Below are 23,518 nucleotides of genomic sequence, written 5' to 3'. Positions count from 1 at the left end.
AAGCATCTAAAAGCACACAACTTCGTGTGACAGGGGTGTTTTTTTCTTTCATTATTATCTCGCAACTTCAATGAATTTTTACAGGATTGTTATTTTATGCATATGTTGAGATACACCAAGTGAGAAGACTTGTCTTTGACAATTACCAATAGTGTCCAGTGTCTTTAAACAATCAATGTGTACAAAGTTTGTTCACACAGTTTTAATCCACTCAACAAGTTTATGAAGAAAGCTGTGAACCATCCTGATTGAAAACTTCCTGGTTGTAATTAATCTACTCTTGGAATTAAGTGCTTTAGGTGTTAAAGACCGCTAATTGAATCTCACTCCTTCCAGAATAGCTTTCAGCAAAAATAAACAAACCGGGGTTGAAAAATGTGGAGTAGATTATTCCTGCATGGGGTGAATAGGTGAAAGTGAAATGGAAACTTGTGTGTCAACTTGGTGAGCAGTAGTTGTCCCACTAGTCTTAGTTCAAGCCTTTGTCTGTGGTTCAAGACTCTGATAACGCTGTGATAGTGGTCTATGGCTTCTCTTGTGATAGCGGTGTATGGAGTGAGTCTAGAACCAAGAATATTGTCCCACATGAACACTTTGACCTTTCTAAACCATAGCTAAACCCCATCTTTGACATCCCTGGACAAAATTATTATTATTATTAATTGTGAAACATTTTGGACCAGGCTTCTCGGACTCCTGCCTGCGTGTATTTATTGCTCATTGTACCTTTTCTGTACATCCCAAGTCTTTAAAAAAAAAAATCTGTGGTGGGATTAGTAGAATATTGATTTAGGATGTATTTTTTTCCCATGCCAAATCAGCCCCCTGTATTACTTTCACATCAGAAAGCCTAACCATTGTCCTTCATTGTGCTATCATTTCATGAAACGGAACGGTTTATTTTGTATCGGCGTCCCAATAAAGTAAAGTAATAAAAAGCTCCAAAAGGTACTGCCTGGAAGTGTCCAAGGGCACGATTGTTTTTTCTGCTCCCTCTCAAAATACATGATCCACAAAAGGATTTAAAACTGTCAAATGAAACAATTTACTGATCCATAAAGCAGTTGTGTCTGTTACATTTCTGGGGTTGATTTCCTGCAGAACCTCTTACTCCAGTGAAGTAGACAGCCGTCATTAATTCATTCCACTTTTGCCTGGAATCTCAAGTTTTTTGGGCGGCTTGCTCTGGTCTGGAGCCCCCCTGAAGTGCAGTAATTTATCTCATTTATTGAAAGAGAGCAGCTGGAACCCAAACTTAATTTCTTCCAGGGGGACCCTGATGTGTGATTGGGAAAAGGTTCCTTGAAAGGGGTGGAAAAGGTTGTGTTGGGGGAATTAGCTAGCTGTAGGAATGAATTAAGAGACTAATTTTGGTAGATAAAAGAATTGGCAAATCCAAGAAAGATCTAGTGACCCAAATGTGGTCACCGACCAAGAATGTGACTGACTGTATTTTATACTCTTTGCCTCCTTGGTTGTATTGGTGTCAAAATACGGATACAAAAGATAACATGAGAAATATTGTTCTTATTTTCATAAATGTTGTCATGTCTCTCAAGGTATCGATAACACTAACAGTCAGTCATCATACGGCGATACAATGTAGGAACAATTTCGTCGGAGGTGGAAACCCAAGAAGTTGGAGGAAAGCTGTAGGGAACCCATTAAGAAGCAAAGCTTCTTAAACCATGGTTAAACACAAGCACGCCATTCATTATGTTGCTACGTCTGTACACTCTCTCTCTCTCTCTGCAAACTTTCAAAGCATTCATGGACCGAAATATCTTAACCATTATTACAGAATTCTTTCATTTTTGTGTCAATATTTGTGCAGGGATCTTTTTTCCCCCTTGTCCCAAGGCAAAATAATTCTGCGCTATAAAAGCTAACCTTCAGGGGGATTGTCATCTAGTATGACAGTTTGTTATCTTATCCCTGACAACAAATGACATTCCTGTTTTTTTCTAAATGGTGACGCTCCGTCAGTCAATGGAGATACATGTAGAATGTTCGATTGTCAGACAACAATTCTGCAATTGTTGAACAACATTCAAATCTCATTCCTCAATCATGAAAATAAGAATCGTTGCAAATCCTCCTGGAGTGACTTAAAGAAGATGCTGTTTTGTTCTTGTGACAGCGGAAGAAAGAGAAACAGGATGAGAAGAAATGCCATCAAGATGAGGCTTGATTTGGGCAGAAGAATTCTTAGACAATGTTCAGTTAATCCATAGACAGCTTAAGGACAATCCCAAAAGGGATTATCCGAGCTTTGAGAAATCACAGTCCCTGAGTGGAACGGAATTCAAGATATGTCCCGGCATAGAGTAAGGTCCTGGGGATGCTCAGAAGGGATTTGTGAGGTTTTTTTTTATGTCGTAGTCGTTCATAATGAGAATGATGACCCTGTCGATGGATTAGGATTTTGTTTCTTATCCAGCAGTCCTCCCTCTTGTCTTTACCTCATTGTAGTTTTGATAACAGATGTCAGTTGGGCGTCGCATCTTTGAGTGATGTTACAGACGGTCAATTGTATCTTTTCTATAAAAAGGAATTTGGAGCGAGAAGAATGAGAACAAAGAGCATTTTTGCAAGATTTTACGCAAAGAAGAGAAATATTTGACTAGAGGTGGGGATGGATCAGTGAGTGAATGGAAAGAAGGTGGTAATTGTGTGACCAATTTGGAATTGAAGTGTTGATGTCTAGGGCTCCTTTAATCAGATAACTTTATGTTGGGAAACGGGCAGCGAGAGTTTCTCATACAGACTGTTGAGATTTATAGAAGTTCGGAAGGTGAGGGGGGTTATCTTCAGTTATCATGATATGTCCTACATATCAAATAAATATATGTTACTTGAAAGTCAGTCTAATTTCTACCTCCACAGTTCTGAGAGAAGGAACATCATCCTGTTTTTAGCTTCCTCCTTTTCTGATATTCTTGTCATTGTATGGGATTTGAGGCATTGCATGGTGAGGTATCAATATATATTTGGTTTGCGGTAACACCATGTGTGTATCTACTTGTCATTGTACTTATCGCAGCTTTTCCTCTCATTTTCTTGACTATCCTACAGGCCCATGTGGTGGCAGCGTTCGAGCAGAGCCTGTCCAATATGACCAATCGCCTTCAGCAGCTGACTTGCGACGCTGATCAGAAGGACAGTGAACTACAGGATCTCCGCAACAAGATTGAACTGTTGAAGTACACCCAGCAGGCCGCCGGAGAACGCAACGGACAGGCGCTGAGCGTAGACTCTGCTGCACTGCTCCGAAAACAGTCCTTTGGCAAGGACTCCAGTGCCTGTAAGTATTCATTCTATCTGGACATTCCTTTATGGTAGGGCTATCTGATTCCCCGTCTGCTGTCATGATCGAAATGACGAAACACAAACAAGGAGCCAGACTAATTATTCACTCGACATTCCTTATGGTTAGGGCTATGTAATGTCTGATTCCCCGTCTGCTGTCATGATCGAAATGACGATACACAAACAAGGAGCCAGACTAAGTGTTCACCCTGGACATTCCTTATGGTGAGAGCTGTGTAATGTCTGATTCCCCATGTGCTGTCATGATTGAAATGACGATACACAAACAAGGAGCCAGACTAATTATTCACTCGACATTTCTTATGGTTAGGGCTATTTAATGTCTGATTCCCCGTCTGCTGTCATGATCGAAATGACGATATACAAACAAGGAGCCAGACTAGAGTTCCTGAAAGCCTCAGTTTGATTATACTGGTTTCAATGGGAGAAATAAAATGGCTATTTTTTGTAAAAGATGAGGGGTGGATTTCACAAAGAGTTAGGACTAGTCTTATCTCGAGTTAGGACCAGTTGCTCGTCCTAACTTAGGACTATCCATGCAATTTGTATATCTCCTAGGACTAGTCCTAAGTTAGGACTAGTCCTAACTCTTTGTGAAATCGACCCCTGGTACTGGAACCTTTGATTTGGTAAATTTAATCTGTGTTCCCTCCCTCTTTCTTCCAGTCCCCTCCCCTTGCCCCATGAAAAAAAAAAACATTGTTTCTTGCATCATACCCGTATTTTTTGTGAAATATGTCGGTGCCTAACCCTTGTACAGCAAGTTGAGACCCTGTTAATTACCAGGTGTAAAAAGTCAACAAGTTCATAGTTCTCAGTCTGAGATTGCTCAGCTGCCTAATGAGCCAGTCCAGCTTAAAAAAGATCCTCTAACAACATGAAAAACAAGTTTAAAGGTGGGTTCCCTTTTGGTGAAAAAATGAATTTTATTAATTAGAATTATGCTTCGTTTCAAAGACGAACCTGTCAAAAAATAAATAATTGAGCTGGCTTTGAAATTTAAAAAGGTCATATTTACTGTTCAAAATGATTGAATAAAGAAAATATGTTTTTACATTTTCAATTTCCTTTTTTTTTTAAGAGACGTTACTTTGATTCAGAATCTTCTCTTTAACATACTTTAAAAAAACTCAAACAATCCAGACAAAAGGGGTGAACATTAAAACCCATGGTTCTTTAATCCGTCTGTTTATGAATCAATAAGTCCTGATGACTTCTCCGCCCCAAATAGACAAGTCTACGAACCGTACACATTAAGAGTCTAAAGGTCTATTTACTCAACCGGTGTGTGGCTACTGTCTATGTGCCCATTATCTCATTCAAAAGCTGATTTTACCACCACCAGTGGAGTAACAAGTGATATTTGATGGTGTTGCTGTTTTCCTATTTACCAAATGTAACAATAACTTCTATGGGTTTTGTCACATTTTGTGGTGGAGTTGCAAGCCAGGGGGTGTGAAAGCAAAATGGTAGAAATAGTTGCTTTTGTGCAGTTTTGGGTGAGTATGGGTTCTAGAAATGCAGTAAACATGTAAACATCATTGCTTGTGATGGTTAATAAATAAATATTTATAAATCTGCATACAATGTAGAATTTCTTATCTTACCGGACAAAATGACAAAATGACTTTAAAATTCAGACGTATATATTGTGAAAATCACACCAGACACAGAACATCGTATAAACGATCTTGCTGTGAATTAAGCTATTCTAATTAGTTTAAAATATTATGTCATTATTTTATCGCATTGCTCAGCCAACCCATACGAGCCAGCACAATTTACACAGCACGGGTAGTTAATACAGCCTTGCTGTGAATAAGAGGGTATGTTTATGTTCATTTAAGATTTCATGAATGAGCTGGGGGCGATATATTTTTTTTGGTTTGCGGTAACACCATGTGTGTGTGTGTGTCTACTTGCCAGGTATATTTTGTTCTTTAGAGAACTGTCTTGCTATATATTCTGCTACCGCAGGGTAGATTGTTCGGAATTTCTGGAGACTTCTCAGTTCTGAAAAGAACTGTCCTGCTTTTAAACTTCAACCTGGGCGGAAGGTAGAACATCGTCTGGGACTACTACTTTAGCTTATAGGATCATTATTAACTATTGAGATAAACAACCAGTTTGTGTTTCTGTCATTCCATCTGCAGTTCCTGAGGTGAGAATAAGTCGTCAGCTCTCTACCGATAGCATGTCCAGCCTCGCATCCATGACTAGCATGTCCAGTTTCGGATCAGCAGTCACCGACTCCGAAGTTACGGACGGCAAGAAGAACGGCAAGAAGAAGAAGCACTGGGTAGGTCAAAGGTCAAAAGCCAGCCATCATGAAAGAAATGAAATATTGAGATTTTTTTTCTTTTTTCCTGAACACATTTCAAAATCTGACAGTCACATTGATTCGATTCAAGTTGTAATACCCAGGCATGATATTCTTCCTACTTAAATCACTTTCCGATTTTGTTGTCCTCGGAAAAATCAAAAAAATTGTTATTAATAAGACATAAAAAGTCTAGTAGAGCCTACACCTTGGGTATATGTAAGTCGGCCCTCGATAAAATGTTCTTACTTGTTCCTGAAGGACCAAATATCATGCCTGAATACCTGTCTAAAATGCAAGAGTTTTTAGTATGATGAGGAAAACCCATAATTTTGTTTTTGAATCATCCCTCCCACTGCTAAACATGTTTTGGTTTGTATTTTTACAATGGGCCATGAAACCACAATCGCACTGCAATTCCTCCCTGCAATTTGACATCATCCCCATTCATCCTTAACAGTCGCCCACGCTGTCGCACAAGCACTTCAGCTCAATGCACAGCACTTACATGGGAGTTGATACAAAGCTATAGTGAATATTTCTTTGGGCATGGCTGCAATTAGCATTTTGATGTCTGACTATTATATTGTTCATTACTTTTGTTGGTCGCACATGTTGGATTTGATCATTACATAATCACGCAATTCATATAAAAGCACTAGCAGTGAATATACATGTAATTGGGACAACAAACGAGCTAGCAATAAATAACACATGGCCCACATCACTTGCAGTGGTGCCCCAGGCTACCACTGTGGTGCCCTTTGCAAAGTACCGATGCAAATTAAAATTTTCCTCATAGAAGTGCCCCTTTACCAGTGGAAGAAAATTGCTGTGCGTCCCCTTCATGAACAAAGTTCAAGGCCTGGCTTTATCCACTCTGTGCACATTCTTATGAGGGACCCCTTCAATAACCAGTTGCTTGTATCAAAAGCAATCATGTGGCTGATTATGAGGCCACATCAAAATCAAGCGACTTGGCTATGGCTTTGGCTGATCGAAGAAGCCTTTTCAGTAATCCGACCATAGTCGTAGCCACTTCTGAAGTCATCAATTCAGACGTATGACCGGGAAAAAAAACAAGTTAGTGATTATCACAGACTGACCACATTTTACCAACAGAGGGCCTTGATGCACACAGCTTGTTTTAATTTACTGCTGACATCCTTGTGAACTGCTCCTTACAATTTTGCAGCTTTGTTTTTTTTTCTTCTTATGCGGGGGGGGGGGGGGGGGGGGGGGGGGGGGTATTTCAAGAAAATGTTCAGATTATTCAAGCAGACAAAAAGAATCGTGCAACTGTGGTTGCCTTTTGGGCTTCGGAGGTTTGGAAAATTTTCAGATTATTCAAGCAGACAAACAGAATCATGCAACTTTGGTTGCCTTTTGGGCTTAGGAAGTTTGGAGCAGTTCACTTGATCCATTTCAAGACCCCGGCTAATGATTTTTTAACCTTCATTTCGCCTCTTCATTCTCACTCGCCCACCACCCCTCCTCACGCCCACACCGACACCCTCTCCTTAAAATCAATCCATTCAGATTTCATCAAGCGATAAGGTATAATTTCATCTCTTCCTGCATGAAAACAATATATGTTTCATTGTTGTGTGAAATTTTTACCATTTTATACCCATTTGTAAATGTTTATTCATTTATTTTTTTGATAGTTTTGGTTGATTGCAGGTTATTTTTTCATTTCTGTTGAAGCATGGATGTGTTCATTGATTTTGATTATTACAGGTTTTGAAAGAAAGAAAACAAACTGCATGTCACAGCAGTACTAACTGACGGGTTATAGGATTTCATTGTTCATCAACTATTTGTATAAGTGTCCAGTTTTATGACAGTTTAAAGTAGTTAGTGTTATTGCACTCATAAATGAATAAGTTAAGTGGTGTGAATTTACCCCCCCAGTTTCCCATCCAGTTTTTTTTTTTTTTTTTTCCATTCAATTTATATTCATCCACATTGAAGGGTGATATTTACAGTATGTGCAGTTTGAAGCCCCTTTCACACAAGTTAAACTTTGGGGGAATCCTAAGGGAAAATTGTTGATCTTTTTTCCAATTGATGTACAAACTCTTGCACAGTCCAAGAAAGCAGGCCTTTCCAAGGAAAAGCCAACCTGCTTGGCTGCTGGGTTAGGCCGGATAACCATAGGGTTTACTATATCGGGGATCGAATTCCCCAGGAATTTGCTGGGGCTTTATTGCCTTAATGTGAAAGGGGTTTTAAGTGTGACGATATACACAGGAATAGCTCATATCTGAGTGGTTTTTTTTTAAATACTTTCTTAAAAGCATGATTGAGTTAAAATGAGTTCACCGTCTTATTATAAACTGCTCACAAAAAGTAAGGAAACTTTTTTCAATCCAGTATATTTGTTATTATTTAATACTCTTTTTGTATATGGTATATATCATTACAAAGCTGAACTGTTCCTCTTCAAAATGATACCACAATTGCAATGATTATATGTTGCTGGACTTGACCACGTTAATGAGAATGAGACAAAGTCACAAATCAAATGTGCCAAAATTAGCAATTTTGTGTTTATACTGTGTGAACAATCAAATTGACACTGTAATTCAAACAAGCAAGACAACTCACTGATCTTAATCCACTTTATTGAGACAAGAAATTTGGTATAGAGCAAGACACTACAACTTACTGATCTTAATACACTTTATTGATACAAAAAGTTCAGTAACGAGTGGATGATCCGAAGGCGTTGATGACAGCCATGGCACCTTCTTCTCATGCTGCACACAAGTCTTGTGATGCGCTGATGATGAGGGATTGCGTTCCATTCTTCATTAAGGAACCTGGATGGGTCAGCCACTGTTGATGTGTTGGTGGTTCTGGCATGGACAGCGAGGCCAAGCTGGTCCCACAGATGTTCCATGGGATTCAGGTCTGGACTGTTAGCAGCCCAATCCATCCGGTGCACCCAAACATTTTTCATGTAGTCAGTCACCAGTTGGGCTCGATAGGGGCAAGCGTTGTCCTCTTAAAATATGGCATTTGGTCCAAGAGTCTGCAAGTATGGGACTGCAATCGGCTGTAGAATATCGTCTTGCAAATACCCATCAAACAAGGTGTTTTTCATGAGATGAGGGTTAATTGTCCGATGAGCTCACTGGTGCAAATCATTGTGTTAACCTTTAATGGTTCTGAAAAGCTTGATCGGTTTGATTAATGAGCATTACCTATTTACCATTCACAGACAACGGTAATTTTGGCACATTTGATTTGTGACTTTTCCTCATTGTTATGCATGTAGCCAAGTTCAGCAACATGTAATCATTGCAAATGTGATATCATTTTAAAGAGGAACAGTTCAGCTGTGCATTGATATATACCATATACAAAGAGAGTATTAAATAATAACCAAAATACTGGAGTGAAAAAAGTTTCCTTACTTTTTGTGAGCAGTTTAGTTGGATTTATAACAGTCAAATTTTGCATGGTGACCAAGATCACAGTAAATAAAGTATTTAAAGCCCGCCCCAAACAACTTTTTTTAAGGCAGTTTCAGGTGTCAGGCCTGGAATTACACAGAGTTCAGACAGAAGTTTCCCATAGATATGAAGATTTTCCAATGGGAGTGCCCTTTGCAAAATTAAAATGGCCTTGCTTTTTCAAAGATGAAATTCCAGGCCTGCAGTGTGAGAATATGAATTGATTTTTAAGCGTTACAAAGAATGGTCAGCCAGTCTCCAGAAGAGTCAGTACAATTATAGGTTTCTGCACAGTGAACAATATTTCCAAATATGCCCCAAATTTGTCTTGAAATCTTGCAATTAGACAACCAAATCAGTTGAGTTTAAGAAGAGGAAGACTAACAACTTTGTTGTTTATCTCATTAGCTTCGTAGTTCCTTCCGAGCTGCCTTTAGTAGAAAGAAGCGAAGCGGCACGATGACAGATACTGAAGACTTAGAGAGTAACAGCTCCTTCCAGAGCGGTGGTTACCCTGCCAACCAGCAACTGAAGACCTCCGCATCTACATCTGCGTAAGTAACAAATATACGTCTTCAGTTCTGCAGAAACAAGTAAATGTGGTTACTGTAACTTTTTTTTAATATTTTTATTTAGAACCAAAACTGTAGACTTGTAGACAAGTCGTTAATTGTTAAGCACGTTGATATTGTGACGGCTCTCTCGCAACTGTATTGGCGCGAGACTGCTGCTCTGCTTTGAACTACTGCTTTGGCAACTACAGCACTATTTAAATGGGGCAGTCATAAGGAGGAAGCAATATTGAAACTTTCTTTTTTTGTTTGCCAATTGTGATTTTATTTTTTGTGCAGCTTTCATCTATATAGGTGCACCTCGTAGACAAACAAATGTTTCAAAAATGTATGTAAAACAAAGCAGCAACACTCCCTGTCTGTGTATTTATTCTCACTTGGTTAACAAGTGAAACAAACAAATAAACAGACCACATCAGCCCAAACTCAGAAACAAATAAATGAGTTTGTTTTTTGTTTTTTGGGGGGGGGGGGGGTTCATTGTTTTCCTATTTTTTATCGTTAACCACCATAAACAGGTACGGTATCATATCAAATAGGAAGCAATAACATTTGTTACAATAAACACAGCGTTTTTAAAACAAATTCCAAGAAAACAAAGGGAAGTAACAAATATATTATGTTTCTTAAATTTATTTTCTTGCCTCAGAATCTACGATGCCCAACAGAGTCAAGAGACAATCAATGACTTAAAGAGGAAACTAAGAGACAAGGAGACCAAGCTGACAGATATCAAGCTAGAAGCCCTTACATCCCAACATCAACTGGATCAGATGAAAGAATCTATGAATAAAATGAAGGTAGGAAGAAGTAATAACTAGTTCTGTAATTAACAGGAAAGTCTGAAATTTTCCTGTTTGGAAGTTGGCTTTTGTAAATAAAAATCAGTCATCTGCTAACTGATCTAAAATTGTGTTTTTTTTGCTTGTTTCATTTTTCAAGGGATGGGGGATGGTTTCTGATATTCACCAACAAATTCTCACCAGGATTCAAAATGTATCTAATACCAATTTGAAATCGTTAACCAACTTTATCCTTTTTCTCCTCCAGAGCGAGATGAACACACTGAAGCAGGAGAACGAGCGTTTACAACGCCAGATGGTCGCTCAGCGAACCCTGGATGCAAGCTCATCTCAGGCATCTCTTAACTCACTAGGTTCATCCAAGAGACTCAGCCGTGACTCACTTGAGAGACATCGACTCAGCATGAACTCCGACCACGGAAGTCTAGGTGAGTTGTTTTCTTCTTCTTCTTCTTCTTCTTCTTCTTCTTTCTCTTTCTTTCTAGTGCAGCCTTCTTGATTGAAGATAGTTGCACTGCCGGACACACCAGGGCGAACCCCTTCTCTTTGCGATAAGTGTGTACTGGGGGGGTCTTTTACGTGCATTGATAGTTTTTATAACAACACACGGGACCTACAGCTTAACGCCCTATCCGAAGGACGAAGCAATGTTAAAGTGTCTTGCTTAAGGACTCCAGGACTCATGACCAGGACTCGAACCCACACTCTGCTGTGTTCCTTGAAGAAAATTTGGAGACTCAATTATTTTGAGTAATTACCAATAGTGTCCAGTGCTTTAAAAGCATTCTTCAATAATATATATCATGTTTTTTCTGACTGTTTTGTTCCCCTCTTTCTTTTAGATATTCTTCTTGACGACAACTCTGGTATGACCAACAATAGCCAGAGGATTATAGTGACTGTCGCTGTTAACAGTTTACCAGAAGCCGTCAAACAGTCTGAGGTAATGACGACATCAGAGTATCAAAATCATTCAACCTGCCATCCATATCACCAACATGTCTCAGAAAATTACTTTCAGTGTCTGGTAGAAAATATTTTACCTGTGACTCAGAATGCCACCGTTACAAAGATAATAGTTTATACCGAAGTTTTAACAGTTTTGCCTTTCGGTAATTGTCAAAGACAAGAATCCTCACATGGTGTTTCCTAAATTACAATCCTGTGAAATTGTGGCTCTAGTGGTCATCGAAGTTGCAAGAAAAAATGAAATAAAAAACACCCTTGTGTGCTTATAGATTCATGAGAAAGGCTTATTGGGTGAAAATTACCTCTTTCTAGCTCTCTAACGATACGCTACTTCAAATGGAGTTGTTTCTCACAATGTTTTATACTAGCAACAGCTTTTCAACTTGCCAAGTTTTATGGCCATTAGTATTACCAAAGTGTACCCTTCTTTAAAATGCTAGAACCAAATAATCTAAGCTTTTCTTGTTTTGTTTTGTTTTATGAAACAGACAATAAGTGGTAAACAACAGGAAGTGTTCATTGGAACGATAGGAATCAGCAGCAAGACCAACTGGGATACCCTAGATAGCGTCGTCAAAAGAATATTCAAGGTAAGTGTTTTTTCATTAGTTAATTATGGTTGTGAAGCCACGGACTCTCAGAAATGCGAACCTAATCACTGTAATAGCCAAGAACACAATGGAGAGAAGACAAGGAAGGAAGTTTTAGTTTTAGATGGGGGAGGAAAACCCTCAGAGAATTATTCCAATTAGGTACGCAATTAGGTACGGACTGAAAACCCAATTCACATAGAGCCCAGCAGCCGATTTCACAAAACTTTACGCAACTGCCCAAGTCCTCTTGCGCAATGTTTATGGAGCAACTTGCGCCATAAACGTTGCACAAGTGCACTTACGCAGTTGCGTAAAGTTTCAAGAAATCGGCTGCACGAAGAATTTGGTGGAAGGTGATGGAAAAAAACCACTACACCAACCCGCAACTTCATGCAGCACTGTATGCTTGGGGACAAATAGATAGATCAGTTGGTTGAGCGCCAACACGTTAATAAGGAGGTCGTTGGTTCACGTCCTGCTCTGTTTGTTCAATGCAAAATTATTTGAGTGAACTTAGAGCAGACTTGACGGATGCTTTAAAAGTAAACTCTTATCGAATTTTGTTTTGTTTTGCAGGAATATGTGCTTAGAATAGATCCAGTCACTAACCTTGGTCTTAGTGCAGAGAGTGTACATAGCTACGTCGTCGGTGAAATCTGTAGAACTAAAGATGCCGATCCTCCAGAGCTCTTGCCTTGTGGATACCTTGTTGGTGATAATACGTCCATCCAAATTCACGTTAAAGGTGAGTTTAAAACACCATAATCACAAAATTTGTTGTATTATTATGTTTAAAGGCACTGGACACTTTTGGTAATTGTTGAAGACCAGTATTCTCACTTGCACAAAATAACAAATATGTGAACATTTTGACTCGACTGTCCATTGCCTCCATGCCCTCTGGTTATTGCCTCGGTGCCCTTGAAATGCTCCAGAATTTTTTTTACAATTTCCTCTTAGGGTGCTCTTTACCCAAGAGAGAATGCCTTAGTGACCTTGCCCTTTCAAAAACAAAGCATATACATGCCTGTTTATGAAATTGGGACCTGAATTATTGTTGATATAAACTTCAATCCTCTCCTTACACCTGATCATATCTTGGATTCTTCACAGGTGTACAACAGAATAGTTGTGACTGCCTCGTCTTTGAGTCTCTCATCCCTAAACCCATCCTCCAGAGATATATCTCATTGCTTCTTGAACATCGTCGCATCATTCTCTGTGGACCTAGTGGTACAGGCAAGACCTTCTTGGCACAAAAACTGGCTGATCATATAGTCCAGAGGTAAGAAATAAGGGGAAATGAGAGGGAACTTCTCCTCTATTGCTTTGCAGTTAGACACCTTGCTTATGATGACACAGGCCCAATATAGCGCCCTCACTTGAGGTTAATATGCCATTTTGAGATATGGTTGATGAAATACTAATGATGACACTGGCCCAATATAGCGCCCTCACTTGAGGTTAATATGCCATTTTGAGATATGGTTGATGAAATACTTTGGCGCTGTTAGGTTTGGGTTAATTTGTCTGTAAACACCCAAAAAAGGCTAATGAAGACCTATCATTGGTTGACAGTTGTGCATTTCCATTGTTTGAACTCAGCGATGTCGGCCAATACAACAGGTCTATAGAACTTTCATCACAGTAGTTTGAACCGATACAAAATATGAGTGGCAGTTCCTAGGGAAATAAGCTGGCTCCCATCATGCTCTGATTTCCATTGCTTTGATTATAGCGGTATAAAGGGAACCCGACAAACTTAGATTTGTAAACATTGCTTACAATTGTTCTATTTTCTTTCTCAGGAGTGGCAAGGAACCGTCCGAGTCTACAATAGCCACCTTTAATGTTGATCATAAATCAAGTAAAGAGCTGAAACAGTATCTCACCAATGTAGCTGACCAGTGCGAGACAAAGTAAGAAACAAGACTCCTTAGACTCCAGTTACCTTCCCTCCATAAACATTTTAAACATTTTGTGCCTTGTGATTGGTATTACGGCCGAGTGGTTAGAGCATTGAATTCAAGTTCTGGTGGTTAAGTCATCAGAGTGTTGGTTCTAATCCCGGTCATGACACTTGTGTCCATGAGCAAGACGATTTACCATAATTGCTTCTCTCCATTCAGGGGTACCAATGGGTACCTTGGAGGGTAGAGCTTGATGGAAATGCCACTGGAGCGCCACAGCAGCTCAGGGCTGTATACTCCCCAGAGAGCAGAGAAAGATTAAAGGAATGTTATTGGCCCAATGAACGGGGCACTAATGTAAATGGCATTGAGACGTTATTGTGAACTGCGCTAAGTGAGAAATAGTTGTTATTGATATTATCAATCTTGAGTAAAAGTAACGCTGACTATTTTCTCTCCTCCTTCTCCAGTCCATTGGATCTTCCCTCTGTCATCATCTTAGACAACCTCCATCATGTCGGTTCCCTCGGAGACATCTTCAATGGTTTCCTCAGCTATAAATATCACAAGTGTCCCTTTATTATTGGTACAATGAATCAAGCTACGTGCTCCTCCACCAATCTACAGCTCCATCATAACTTCAGGTTAGTAGCCCTACCTAACAGGCGGTGGTATCCTACAGTTTTTTTTGTTGTTTTTAGGTTTTTTTTACTTCGAGTTCTTTGGGTGGGTTGTCAGGGCTCGAAATTGATGCTGGACCGCAGGCCCGAGGCTAGTTATTTTAGCATCAGGCCATTCAGGTTAGTAGCCCTACCTAACAGGCGGTGGTATCCTACAGTTTTTTGTTTTTTGTGTGTTTTTTTTCCTTGTTTTTCTTTCTTTGGGTGGGTTGTCAGGGCTTGAAATTTATGCTGGACTGCAGGCCCAAGGCTAGTTATTTTAGCATCAGGCCATTAACTCATTTTTGCTTTGCAAAAAAGTTTGTTAACAATATTTTCTGCTTAAAGGGTTAGGGTAATTTTTGTAGGACACAAAACACAATGTCCACAGATTTACATTAAACTTACATGGTTTGAAGATAATGATGGTAGAAAGCTTCCCTTAAGATATTACTCACTGTAGTTTTATGAGAAATGAGTAAAGCATTGCCCGAAAATAATTTTTGTGACATTTAAGAAACTCTATGAAATTGGACCCAGACATGTACGGCATCTCTTGTGTTTTTCAGTTCACTGTGCAAATTTTTGACAACTTTAAAAATAAACCATAACCTTAAATTTCTCATCCATGGTTTCATATCCGTCAATCCACAGATGGGTACTCTGTGCCAACCACATGGAGCCAGTCAAGGGTTTCCTCGGTCGCTTCTTACGTCGCAAGCTCGTCGAGACCGAAATAAAAGAGAACACTCGCAACAACGACCTGAACAAGATCATCGATTGGATTCCCAAGGTCTGGCAGCATCTCAATAAGTTCTTGGAGTCCCACAGTTCTTCAGACGTCACCATCGGACCACGTCTATTCCTCTCCTGCCCCGTGGATCTTGCTGGGTCGCAGGTCTGGTTCACCGATCTCTGGAACTATTCCATCGTGCCGTATCTCTTGGAGGCTGTAAGGGAAGGATTACAGGTCAGACTCGAGTCAATTAAGTTTTCTGTTTTAGAATCTTTGGTTTGGACAATTTTGAATGTGGTTTGACAGTAACGAAAGTCAAATTTAAAGTTGTACTCTGAATTCGTTTGTTTCAAACACCAAGTACTTCCAGATGTCAGCATGTGGCTTTTGAACGATAAAACAGTTATCTTTTACATTTGTTTCTTCTTTTTCATTTTACAGCTGTACGGAAGGAAAGCCGCTTGGGAGGATCCAGCAGAGTGGGTGATTGACAGTTACTCATGGCAACCAACCAGCAGTCAGGATTGGCCCTCATTGCTACGGTTACGACCCGAGGATGTCGGCTTTGATGGGTACACCATGCACACCGGGGTCAAAGGTCAACAATCCGGCCAGAGTGATGCTGAAGGCGATCCACTGGTAAGTTTATATTGAATTACCAATTATCAAGTAATAAACCATTAAGGGAAACTGACTGGGAAAATTTCAATAATCTGGGGTAAAACAAAGAAAATTTGCCTGAGCGGGACTTGAACCTGCGGCCTCTAAATTAATGTGCCAACGCTCTACCAACTGAGTTAACTATGTAGTCTGCAGTCTCTCTATCTTGGAGCTCAGGTTGTATCGGCAAACTTGGGTGATCCCTGGCTATGCGACAGTTAAAGGCAGTAGGCCTATGGTTTCTGAATGGCATCTTCCAACAACAAAAAACAACAAAATAGGGAAACTGGCAACATAGAGTTAGATAGCTCAGTTGGTAGAGTGCTGGCCCGTTAATCTGGAGGTTGCAGGTTCAAGCCCTGCTCTGGTCAATCTTTCTTTGTTCAACCTAAATTAATGAAGTGTCTGTTCTAACAGTCTTTACTTTTTGTATTCAAAATAAATATTCATGAAATTTTAGCCAAGGAGTTTAGTTCCAAAGATGCACTTCACAAGTAACAATATGGAATGGTTAGAATTTCGGGCTACGTTTGAAAATAATAGCAATTTAGGAATCTAAAATAACTAAGAGAGGTTTGCGGTAACACCATGTGATCATCTCACATGAGAGCTATTCAAACATGGTGTTACCGCAAACTTAACCTACTTTTAAGGGTAAAACCTGAAATAAAGCCAATTATAATAACAATAAAACCAAAGGCAATCTGAGATCCTTTTGATAAGATTGGTCGTCTCTACCAGACGGAGAAAACCCCTCATGCACATTAACACTGGTATTATATAACACTGCACCACTGACAACAATACTGAGTGCTAACCTTTGACCTCGTTCCCTTTCTCCATGGTAACCGACAGCTGAGCATGCTAATGCATTTGCAAGAGGCATCAGGTTACTCCAGTCCGCGCAGTTGCGCGAGCCCAACCATATAAACCTTGTAGGTAGGTTTTCTCAACAATATGACTGTGTGCATGCCATGTGCCAAACCGTGTTCTGTGTATTAATGTAATGCACGAAGCTTATACACTTAGAATAATGCGTTTGATGTTTGTTTACAGCTAATTAACTTCTTTGTTTTACAATTTAGTGCCGTTTATCCTGTTTTGGTTTTGTATTGTTGTACTACGGGCACATCCATCACAAGCCTCGGCTTTTAGGATGATGCCTTCATGCGCATATGTGGAAATAAATGTTCTTTTGAAAAAAACTAGTTTGGTGCTGTGGGTTACACTTCTGTTGCAGACATGGACAGCTACGCTCAATAGATGGCGCTGTATAGCATCTATGTAATGCTGTGACAACAACTGCTTAATTTCGCTGTATTTCAATGGATTCATTGTGGATTCCAAACTTCATGTCTGCAAATTCATCTTTAAAGTGCAAACCTGCAGTTGCCATTTGATTGGCAGAGCTGAAAACATTTGATATGTGATTCTAGAAAACAAGCCGCTTGCACCGCTTCTAACTTCTAAAACTCATTTTTTTACAAGCCTGGAATTTCATCTTTGAGAGAGCCATGCCTTTTTAGTTTTTGCAGACTTTTGAAATGGGCACCAAGGCCAAGACCAGAAGCCATGAGGTCATGGCCTCTGTGCAACCTTTTTTTATTCGATTGACTTCTGCACAAAACTCTGTGGGGATTTTAAAAAGACTAGCTTGTCTTGTGGCACATCAACTTTAGAATCTTACTAGATCATGAAATTTGATGCAAGTCTTACAACATACCACCTTTTCTGTCTGGTTTCCTAAGATCACTGTACATAATGTAATGATGTTTTGTTGTTATCAAGTTTTGGTATCCGTCAATTAAAGCATGATCCACTTCATATTGTCAGATTCTAAAGTCAGATTTGATTCCATTTCTTAATAAACTCAAATTTTTGATGTCATCAAAGACTTAACTTCGCAAATGCTTTGCACCTTAGTCATGGATGTTGTCGTTATCTAGACCAGCATGCACTCAACATTCCACAGCCAACACGTGTATAAAAAGTATTTGCGAAGTAGTCCATGATCTAAGGTCTTTACAGGCAAGAATGCACCCCCCTACGCCCCCCCCCCCTCATGCACTCACAAAATAAGTATTGTGACTATATGTTTTAGTGTACAAAGTAAATACTAAATAGTTCAAACTATTGTGTCTTGTTTGTTATTATTGTAGGCACTCAGGAATGTTCTATTACCAAATAACAGAATGTCATTCAACGTATTGTGATGTCCAAGCTATGAAAGCATGCTTAAAAAAAATATATATATAAAAAAAAGTTGTGTTTTTGTTAAAGTCAAGCAATGTCTGCATGCTTCAAATGCCACTTAGATAAATAAATTATTTACTTTTGTAAACTTGTTACTGTTGTTGATTAAATGTAAAAACTGTTTTTCTCTCTTGCACATTATTGTTGCTAAAATTAACTTGAACTATTTCAATCTCCGCCTTGTTTATGTATATCTTAAAGGGAAGGTACACATTTGGTAATTACTCAAAACAAATATTAACTTAAAAACTGACTTGGTAACGAGCATTGGAGAGCTGTTGATAGTATAAAACATTGTGGGAAACGACTCCCTCTGAAGTAATGTAGTTTTTGAGTAAGAGGTAATTTCTCACTAAAATAATCAAAGACTTCTACCTAGAAGTCTTTTATTCCTATCTGAAAGCACACAAATTCGTCTAACAAGGGTGTTTTTTCTTTCATCATTTTCTCGCAACTACGATGACCGATTGAGCCCAAATTTTCACAGGCTTCTTATTTTATGCATATGATGGGATACACCAAGTGAGAAGACTTGTCTTTGACAATTACCAAACGTGTACCTTCCCTTTAAAGTCTTGATACAGAAATACTCAATACATGTATATGCTGGTCCCTTTGTGGCTCTAATTATCACATTTGTGATACTACTTTAATGTGCAGATGGCCGCAATATTGTTATGGTTCATACCTTGTGCTGTGTAGCATCAAAAAGCTTGCATTTTCTTTGTAAAGTTGTGTGCGCTATTGTACGAAGATAAATGTGTAACTTTTGCCAAAGAACTTTATCAATCTTTACAAAAGCATATTTAAGTAGCACAAGTTATTTTTCATCATAATATACCAGGTCACTTTCATAATTGAGGAAAGTAGTCCCATTTAAAAACCAAAATGCGAATTACCACCATGAAAATTGCATGTGCAATGCAAACTATTCGTTGATTTTAATTTTCTTGATCTTTCTATGTTTGTGTTTTTAGTTCAACATGTTGATGAGGTTACAAGAGGCGGCTAACTTGTCAGGAGCCCAGAGCTGCGATAGCGACACGAACAGTATGGACAGTGTCGGAATGTCATCTGAAGATATTCACAAAACAGTTGAGATATCAGTATGAATATTCAATGAGTTCATATGAATATTCATTCCCATATGAATATTCATTCCCAATGGAATGGATGACGTCAGAGTATATCCTGCTGAAGATATCCACGAGACAGTCGAGATATCAGTATGAATATTCAATGAGTCGTTATGAATACTCATTCCCAATGGAATGGATGGCATCGGAGTACATTATGAAGATATCCACAAGATAGTCGGTACAATCAACTTGGTGGCTGAGTTGTATGATAAGGTTTCAACAAGCGATCTTCAAAGATGAATATTCTGAACAATGGTCGAGATGTAAGCTTGCATATTCGATATGTCTACTGACTATTCAAATACAATCAGCTTCTGGGATTATTTTCAATATTTGAAAAGCTGGAAAAGAATGCAGACACAAAAAATACAAATATTCATTGCCATAATTCATTGCCATAAATGAATATATAAATGATGACCAAAGTTGTTCAATTGTCTATCAGATTGAAATAATCATCGGATCTGAAAAATCATTTCTGATATTTCTCCAAAGTCGCTTTAAGATGGATATTCCTGAAATAAAATTCCCGCCGAAAATACCCAAATGAGGTCAAAGAAGAGGGATTTTAAGCCAGTACTGGTATCCCTTTATATAAGAGGAATGTCTTTTGGGAATTATGAATGTTATGCTTGCATTATTCATGGCGTTTAATTGCCTTGTCAAGACTTCCTACCAATCAGGAGTTAGTTATGAAGTATGAATATTTATGAGTCATATTACACAGTAACAATTAACAATGAATATTTATGAGATGCAAATATACCTTCTTGACATAAGCCTTATAACTCCCATAAAGTTAAATATTCTTCTTAACCATGGAAATATATTGTTTCGATTTGTTCCCTTATTTTATTTTAATTCATACGCTTTGGTGCCAAGTAAACAATTTAATGAGAAGGTTTTGTGCACTAACATTCATTATCAATGAATCATTTGATTTGGTTCAAACCTTTACCAAGAAATTTGTTTTTTCTTTTTCCAGTTTTTTCTTTCCTTTCCGCCTCCTTATTCTGTAATGATTTCATGAACCGCATATTTTGTGAAATTGTTTGGAGGATTTATAAAGAACAAAAGAAATGCTAACAATCCAAAACTATGAACTTTTTTTTCCAATCAATTTCTTCTAAGATTCTAAAAGGTATTCGCTTACCCTCTGATTAATGATAAAGTGCAAATATGAAGAGAGAAAAAAATCTGTGCTTTTATTCGTTTGTAAATGTGTACATAATTGTACATTATATAAATAGGGATTGTAGATAAATTGTAGATAATTTCAAACTGACGAAAAAAGTCTTAGTTCTCTTGCCAGATAGCAGAGCGGGATTCCAAGTTTTGGAAAAAACACACAACTTTAAAATCTCTTCTGAAGACGAGTGTTACACTTTTCTAAGAAATTAATTTTAGAGCTTCGGGGAGCAATTTTTATCTTATGTGCTGCTGGCATTGCTTTATTATTATTAATGGTTTATTTTATCCGTTTGTGGAAGATTTGTCGTCGAACCATAACTCCCTTACAACAAACTTTTCAAATATGTTGAATCAAACTGCAATTGGAGACCGGGTGGTTTTCAGTGACACTACTTGGTTTTGTAATGGGTTATCACCGAAGTTTCCTTCTTTAAAAACATTTGAGTGTCTTTAGATTTTTATGTGTGAGGCAAACCTTAATTTACTTCTTTCTTTAGACGTGCATTAGATCACTCCTTATATATTTCATATCTAAAAATGTCCTTTTTTTGTGGTAATGCTTCACAAATTTGCAAAAGCAAACTTTCTGAACTTTTCTTTGAGTCATATTGTTGTGTAGTGCCTGTAAACACTTAACTCTTTTGTACATTGAGTTGTTCGGTAGAAGTGATGTTGCAAGCGAGGAAAAAACAAAAGATTTTCAAAACTGACTGTAGTGACACTATAAATCTATTTTCAGTTGACAATTATTTTAAATGTACATTTTTCTTTACTTAAACTGTTGACGTGCAATGTAGGTAATACGTAGAATTTGTATGATATTTTCAATCTTCTCAATATTGAGGAGAAACTTAAGCAGAATCAAAAAAGAAGGAAGTTCAGATTGCAAACAACAGATCTTTGAAGTGGATATAATAGAGAAACAAAACTCTTTACAGTGAAAAGTGCTTCTCACACTTGTTATAGTATTTTTGTCTAGTGCCACGATCATCTTGTCTTTGTGACTATGGCCCTTTTCGAAACCATGGCTTTGGCTTTGGATTCGGCTTGAGGCTCCATTCTTTCGTCTTAAGCCCTGAGCGCGTATACGCAAAGCACGCGCAATTGTCAAACAACCGCTTGAGCCGAATCCAAAGCCAAATCCAGTCGTTTCAAAAAGGGCCTATGAAGGTGGCACCAAGCAAATAGAGAATAACATAAAAGTGCAAGCATGAAACTTTTCAGCTGATGTCCTATGCTTTGTTCTTTTTTTAAGTTGTGTCCTTAAAAATTGGAGAAAAAAAAAAAGTACAAAGTCTTGCTGTGTCTTGTACTTTCCTCTTTTTGTTGAGCGACTGCAATTGCGTGGCTGTTTTTAAAATGTTGTTTGCTAATTTTCAAAATGGTCTCCGAATATTATGCAGGCTGTAATAGAATGCCTTTCTGTGTATGGTAGCTTGCTTGTTGTATATTCAATAACTGTAGCCCAATGAAATCGACGCTGTTCATTTATTCATCTGGTTTCAATAAATGTAATTATTTGTAATCATAAAAATGTTAAAATATATGATTATATGGCTCTTTGTAATCTGCTGTTTTAAAGAGAGAGAATTGTGTTGATTATTTATGCCATTAATATTGTGTTAGCACTTGATGTTTGCAGAAAAATTTGGCATGTTTTTGACAGTAATTAATGTGTTGTACAAAATGTTCAAAAGTAACATTGAAATGTTATTTACATAAGTCAGACATTGCTTTCTTATGTAAACAACTTTTATTGACTTTTAGTGGTCAAAGAATTCCACCGCTTGCTTACAGATTCTGATTTGAAGTGTAAGTTAAATTTGCTTTGTGAATTGTGTTTTTGGGTAGTTTTGTTGTGCAGAAAACTTTTTAGGATGAATTTCTGCTGTACTTAAATTTATATTCTACATTAATCGGGTTCAATAGTTTTGAAGATATACATGTATAGTGAATTTTATGATTTTCCAAGCTTTTTTTAATTCAAAGTTTTTGTTGGCATCTGTATTCATGACAAGTGATCTAAAGTATTTGTTTGCATAATTGTGATTGTTGAATATTCATCTTTATGTTAATAGTATTCATAAGTAAATGATTATTCATGATTTGTCAGAATGCTGCAAGACCGTCAATATGAAGCGTCAGTTAGGTGAAGAAATTGGTTCAGTTTTGAAAATCACTTGGATAAAATTACTCAATCAAGATGAAATGAGCAAACTGGAAAAATAAAGCATTGTAAATTTTGTACAATTGTATAAAGTAAGCAGATTGGTAAATATATAAATAATTTTAATCAATTTGTAACCAAATATTAACAACTTTTGATTCTTATTTGGTGAACTTCTAGTCTGGGAAAAAGTACTTGCTTAATTTCTTCATTGATGAATTTTCCGGAAGAAATTAAGACAAAAACGGAGATATTTCCTTCCCCAGCTACCATTTTTTAATAGTTAACTTATTTCCTTTCTGGAGGCATGGCCAAAGTTCACTTTAGAAGTTGTACTTAGGGCATTTTCCAAACCTCGGCTTTGCTTCTAGCTCAGGCTCTGGCCCCAGCCTTAGTTTGATATTGAAACACAGTGCAAAATGATCACTGCTTTGAAATTGATAATAGAGCCCATGCCAGATCCAAAGCCTATGTTTGGAAAAGGCCCCTTGAATGGTTTGTACTGGGGAGTTTCCCTTTTTAGTGTTTCAGTACATAATGTTATTTATGCCTCCTTGTCAGATAATGTCTATTTTAAAAGTTATCCTATGAGAATATATTGTTTTGACACTTGTGAACTAGAAAACCTGAAAAGATAAAAATAAAACTGATATTTTTACCAGTGTTCTGTAAACTGTGCTGTTTGGTTGGATTTTGTTTTATAATTTCTGCTGTGTTTTTAAAGGTTTATGATCCTTCTTCAAAAGGATCCTGTT

The 23,518-nt window shown here is 38.0% G+C and overlaps 1 protein-coding gene across 5 annotated transcripts in view; it reads left to right on the top strand.

Annotated features, from left to right (window-relative positions):
- The window catches only part of LOC117291185 (neuron navigator 2-like), a 41,630-nt gene extending 20,364 nt beyond the window's left edge, over nucleotides 1-21,266 (top strand). For 2 of the 5 annotated variants that reach the window (XM_033772766.1, XM_033772770.1), the window contains exons 2-16: nucleotides 3,076-3,304; nucleotides 5,484-5,629; nucleotides 7,190-7,207; nucleotides 9,520-9,665; nucleotides 10,333-10,483; nucleotides 10,734-10,914; nucleotides 11,329-11,429; nucleotides 11,944-12,045; nucleotides 12,625-12,793; nucleotides 13,162-13,333; nucleotides 13,857-13,967; nucleotides 14,429-14,602; nucleotides 15,272-15,587; nucleotides 15,795-15,992; nucleotides 19,244-21,266. In XM_033772766.1, the coding sequence (XP_033628657.1) occupies nucleotides 3,076-3,304; nucleotides 5,484-5,629; nucleotides 7,190-7,207; nucleotides 9,520-9,665; nucleotides 10,333-10,483; nucleotides 10,734-10,914; nucleotides 11,329-11,429; nucleotides 11,944-12,045; nucleotides 12,625-12,793; nucleotides 13,162-13,333; nucleotides 13,857-13,967; nucleotides 14,429-14,602; nucleotides 15,272-15,587; nucleotides 15,795-15,992; nucleotides 19,244-19,378 (2,349 nt within the window). In that variant the 3' untranslated portion in view covers nucleotides 19,379-21,266. Of the gene's footprint in view, nucleotides 1-3,075; nucleotides 3,305-5,483; nucleotides 5,630-7,189; nucleotides 7,208-9,519; nucleotides 9,666-10,332; nucleotides 10,484-10,733; nucleotides 10,915-11,328; nucleotides 11,430-11,943; nucleotides 12,046-12,624; nucleotides 12,794-13,161; nucleotides 13,334-13,856; nucleotides 13,968-14,428; nucleotides 14,603-15,271; nucleotides 15,588-15,794; nucleotides 15,993-16,868; nucleotides 16,953-19,243 lie in introns of all 5 variants that reach the window. The other 3 variants (XM_033772769.1, XM_033772768.1, XM_033772767.1) reach the window with 3 other exon arrangements.
- The last annotated feature ends 2,252 nt before the right edge of the window (nucleotides 21,267-23,518 follow it).

This window comes from Asterias rubens, chromosome 6 (genome assembly GCF_902459465.1).
Source record: "Asterias rubens chromosome 6, eAstRub1.3, whole genome shotgun sequence".
NCBI lineage: Eukaryota > Metazoa > Echinodermata > Asteroidea > Forcipulatida > Asteriidae > Asterias > Asterias rubens.
This window is presented reverse-complemented; position numbering and strand designations above follow the sequence as displayed.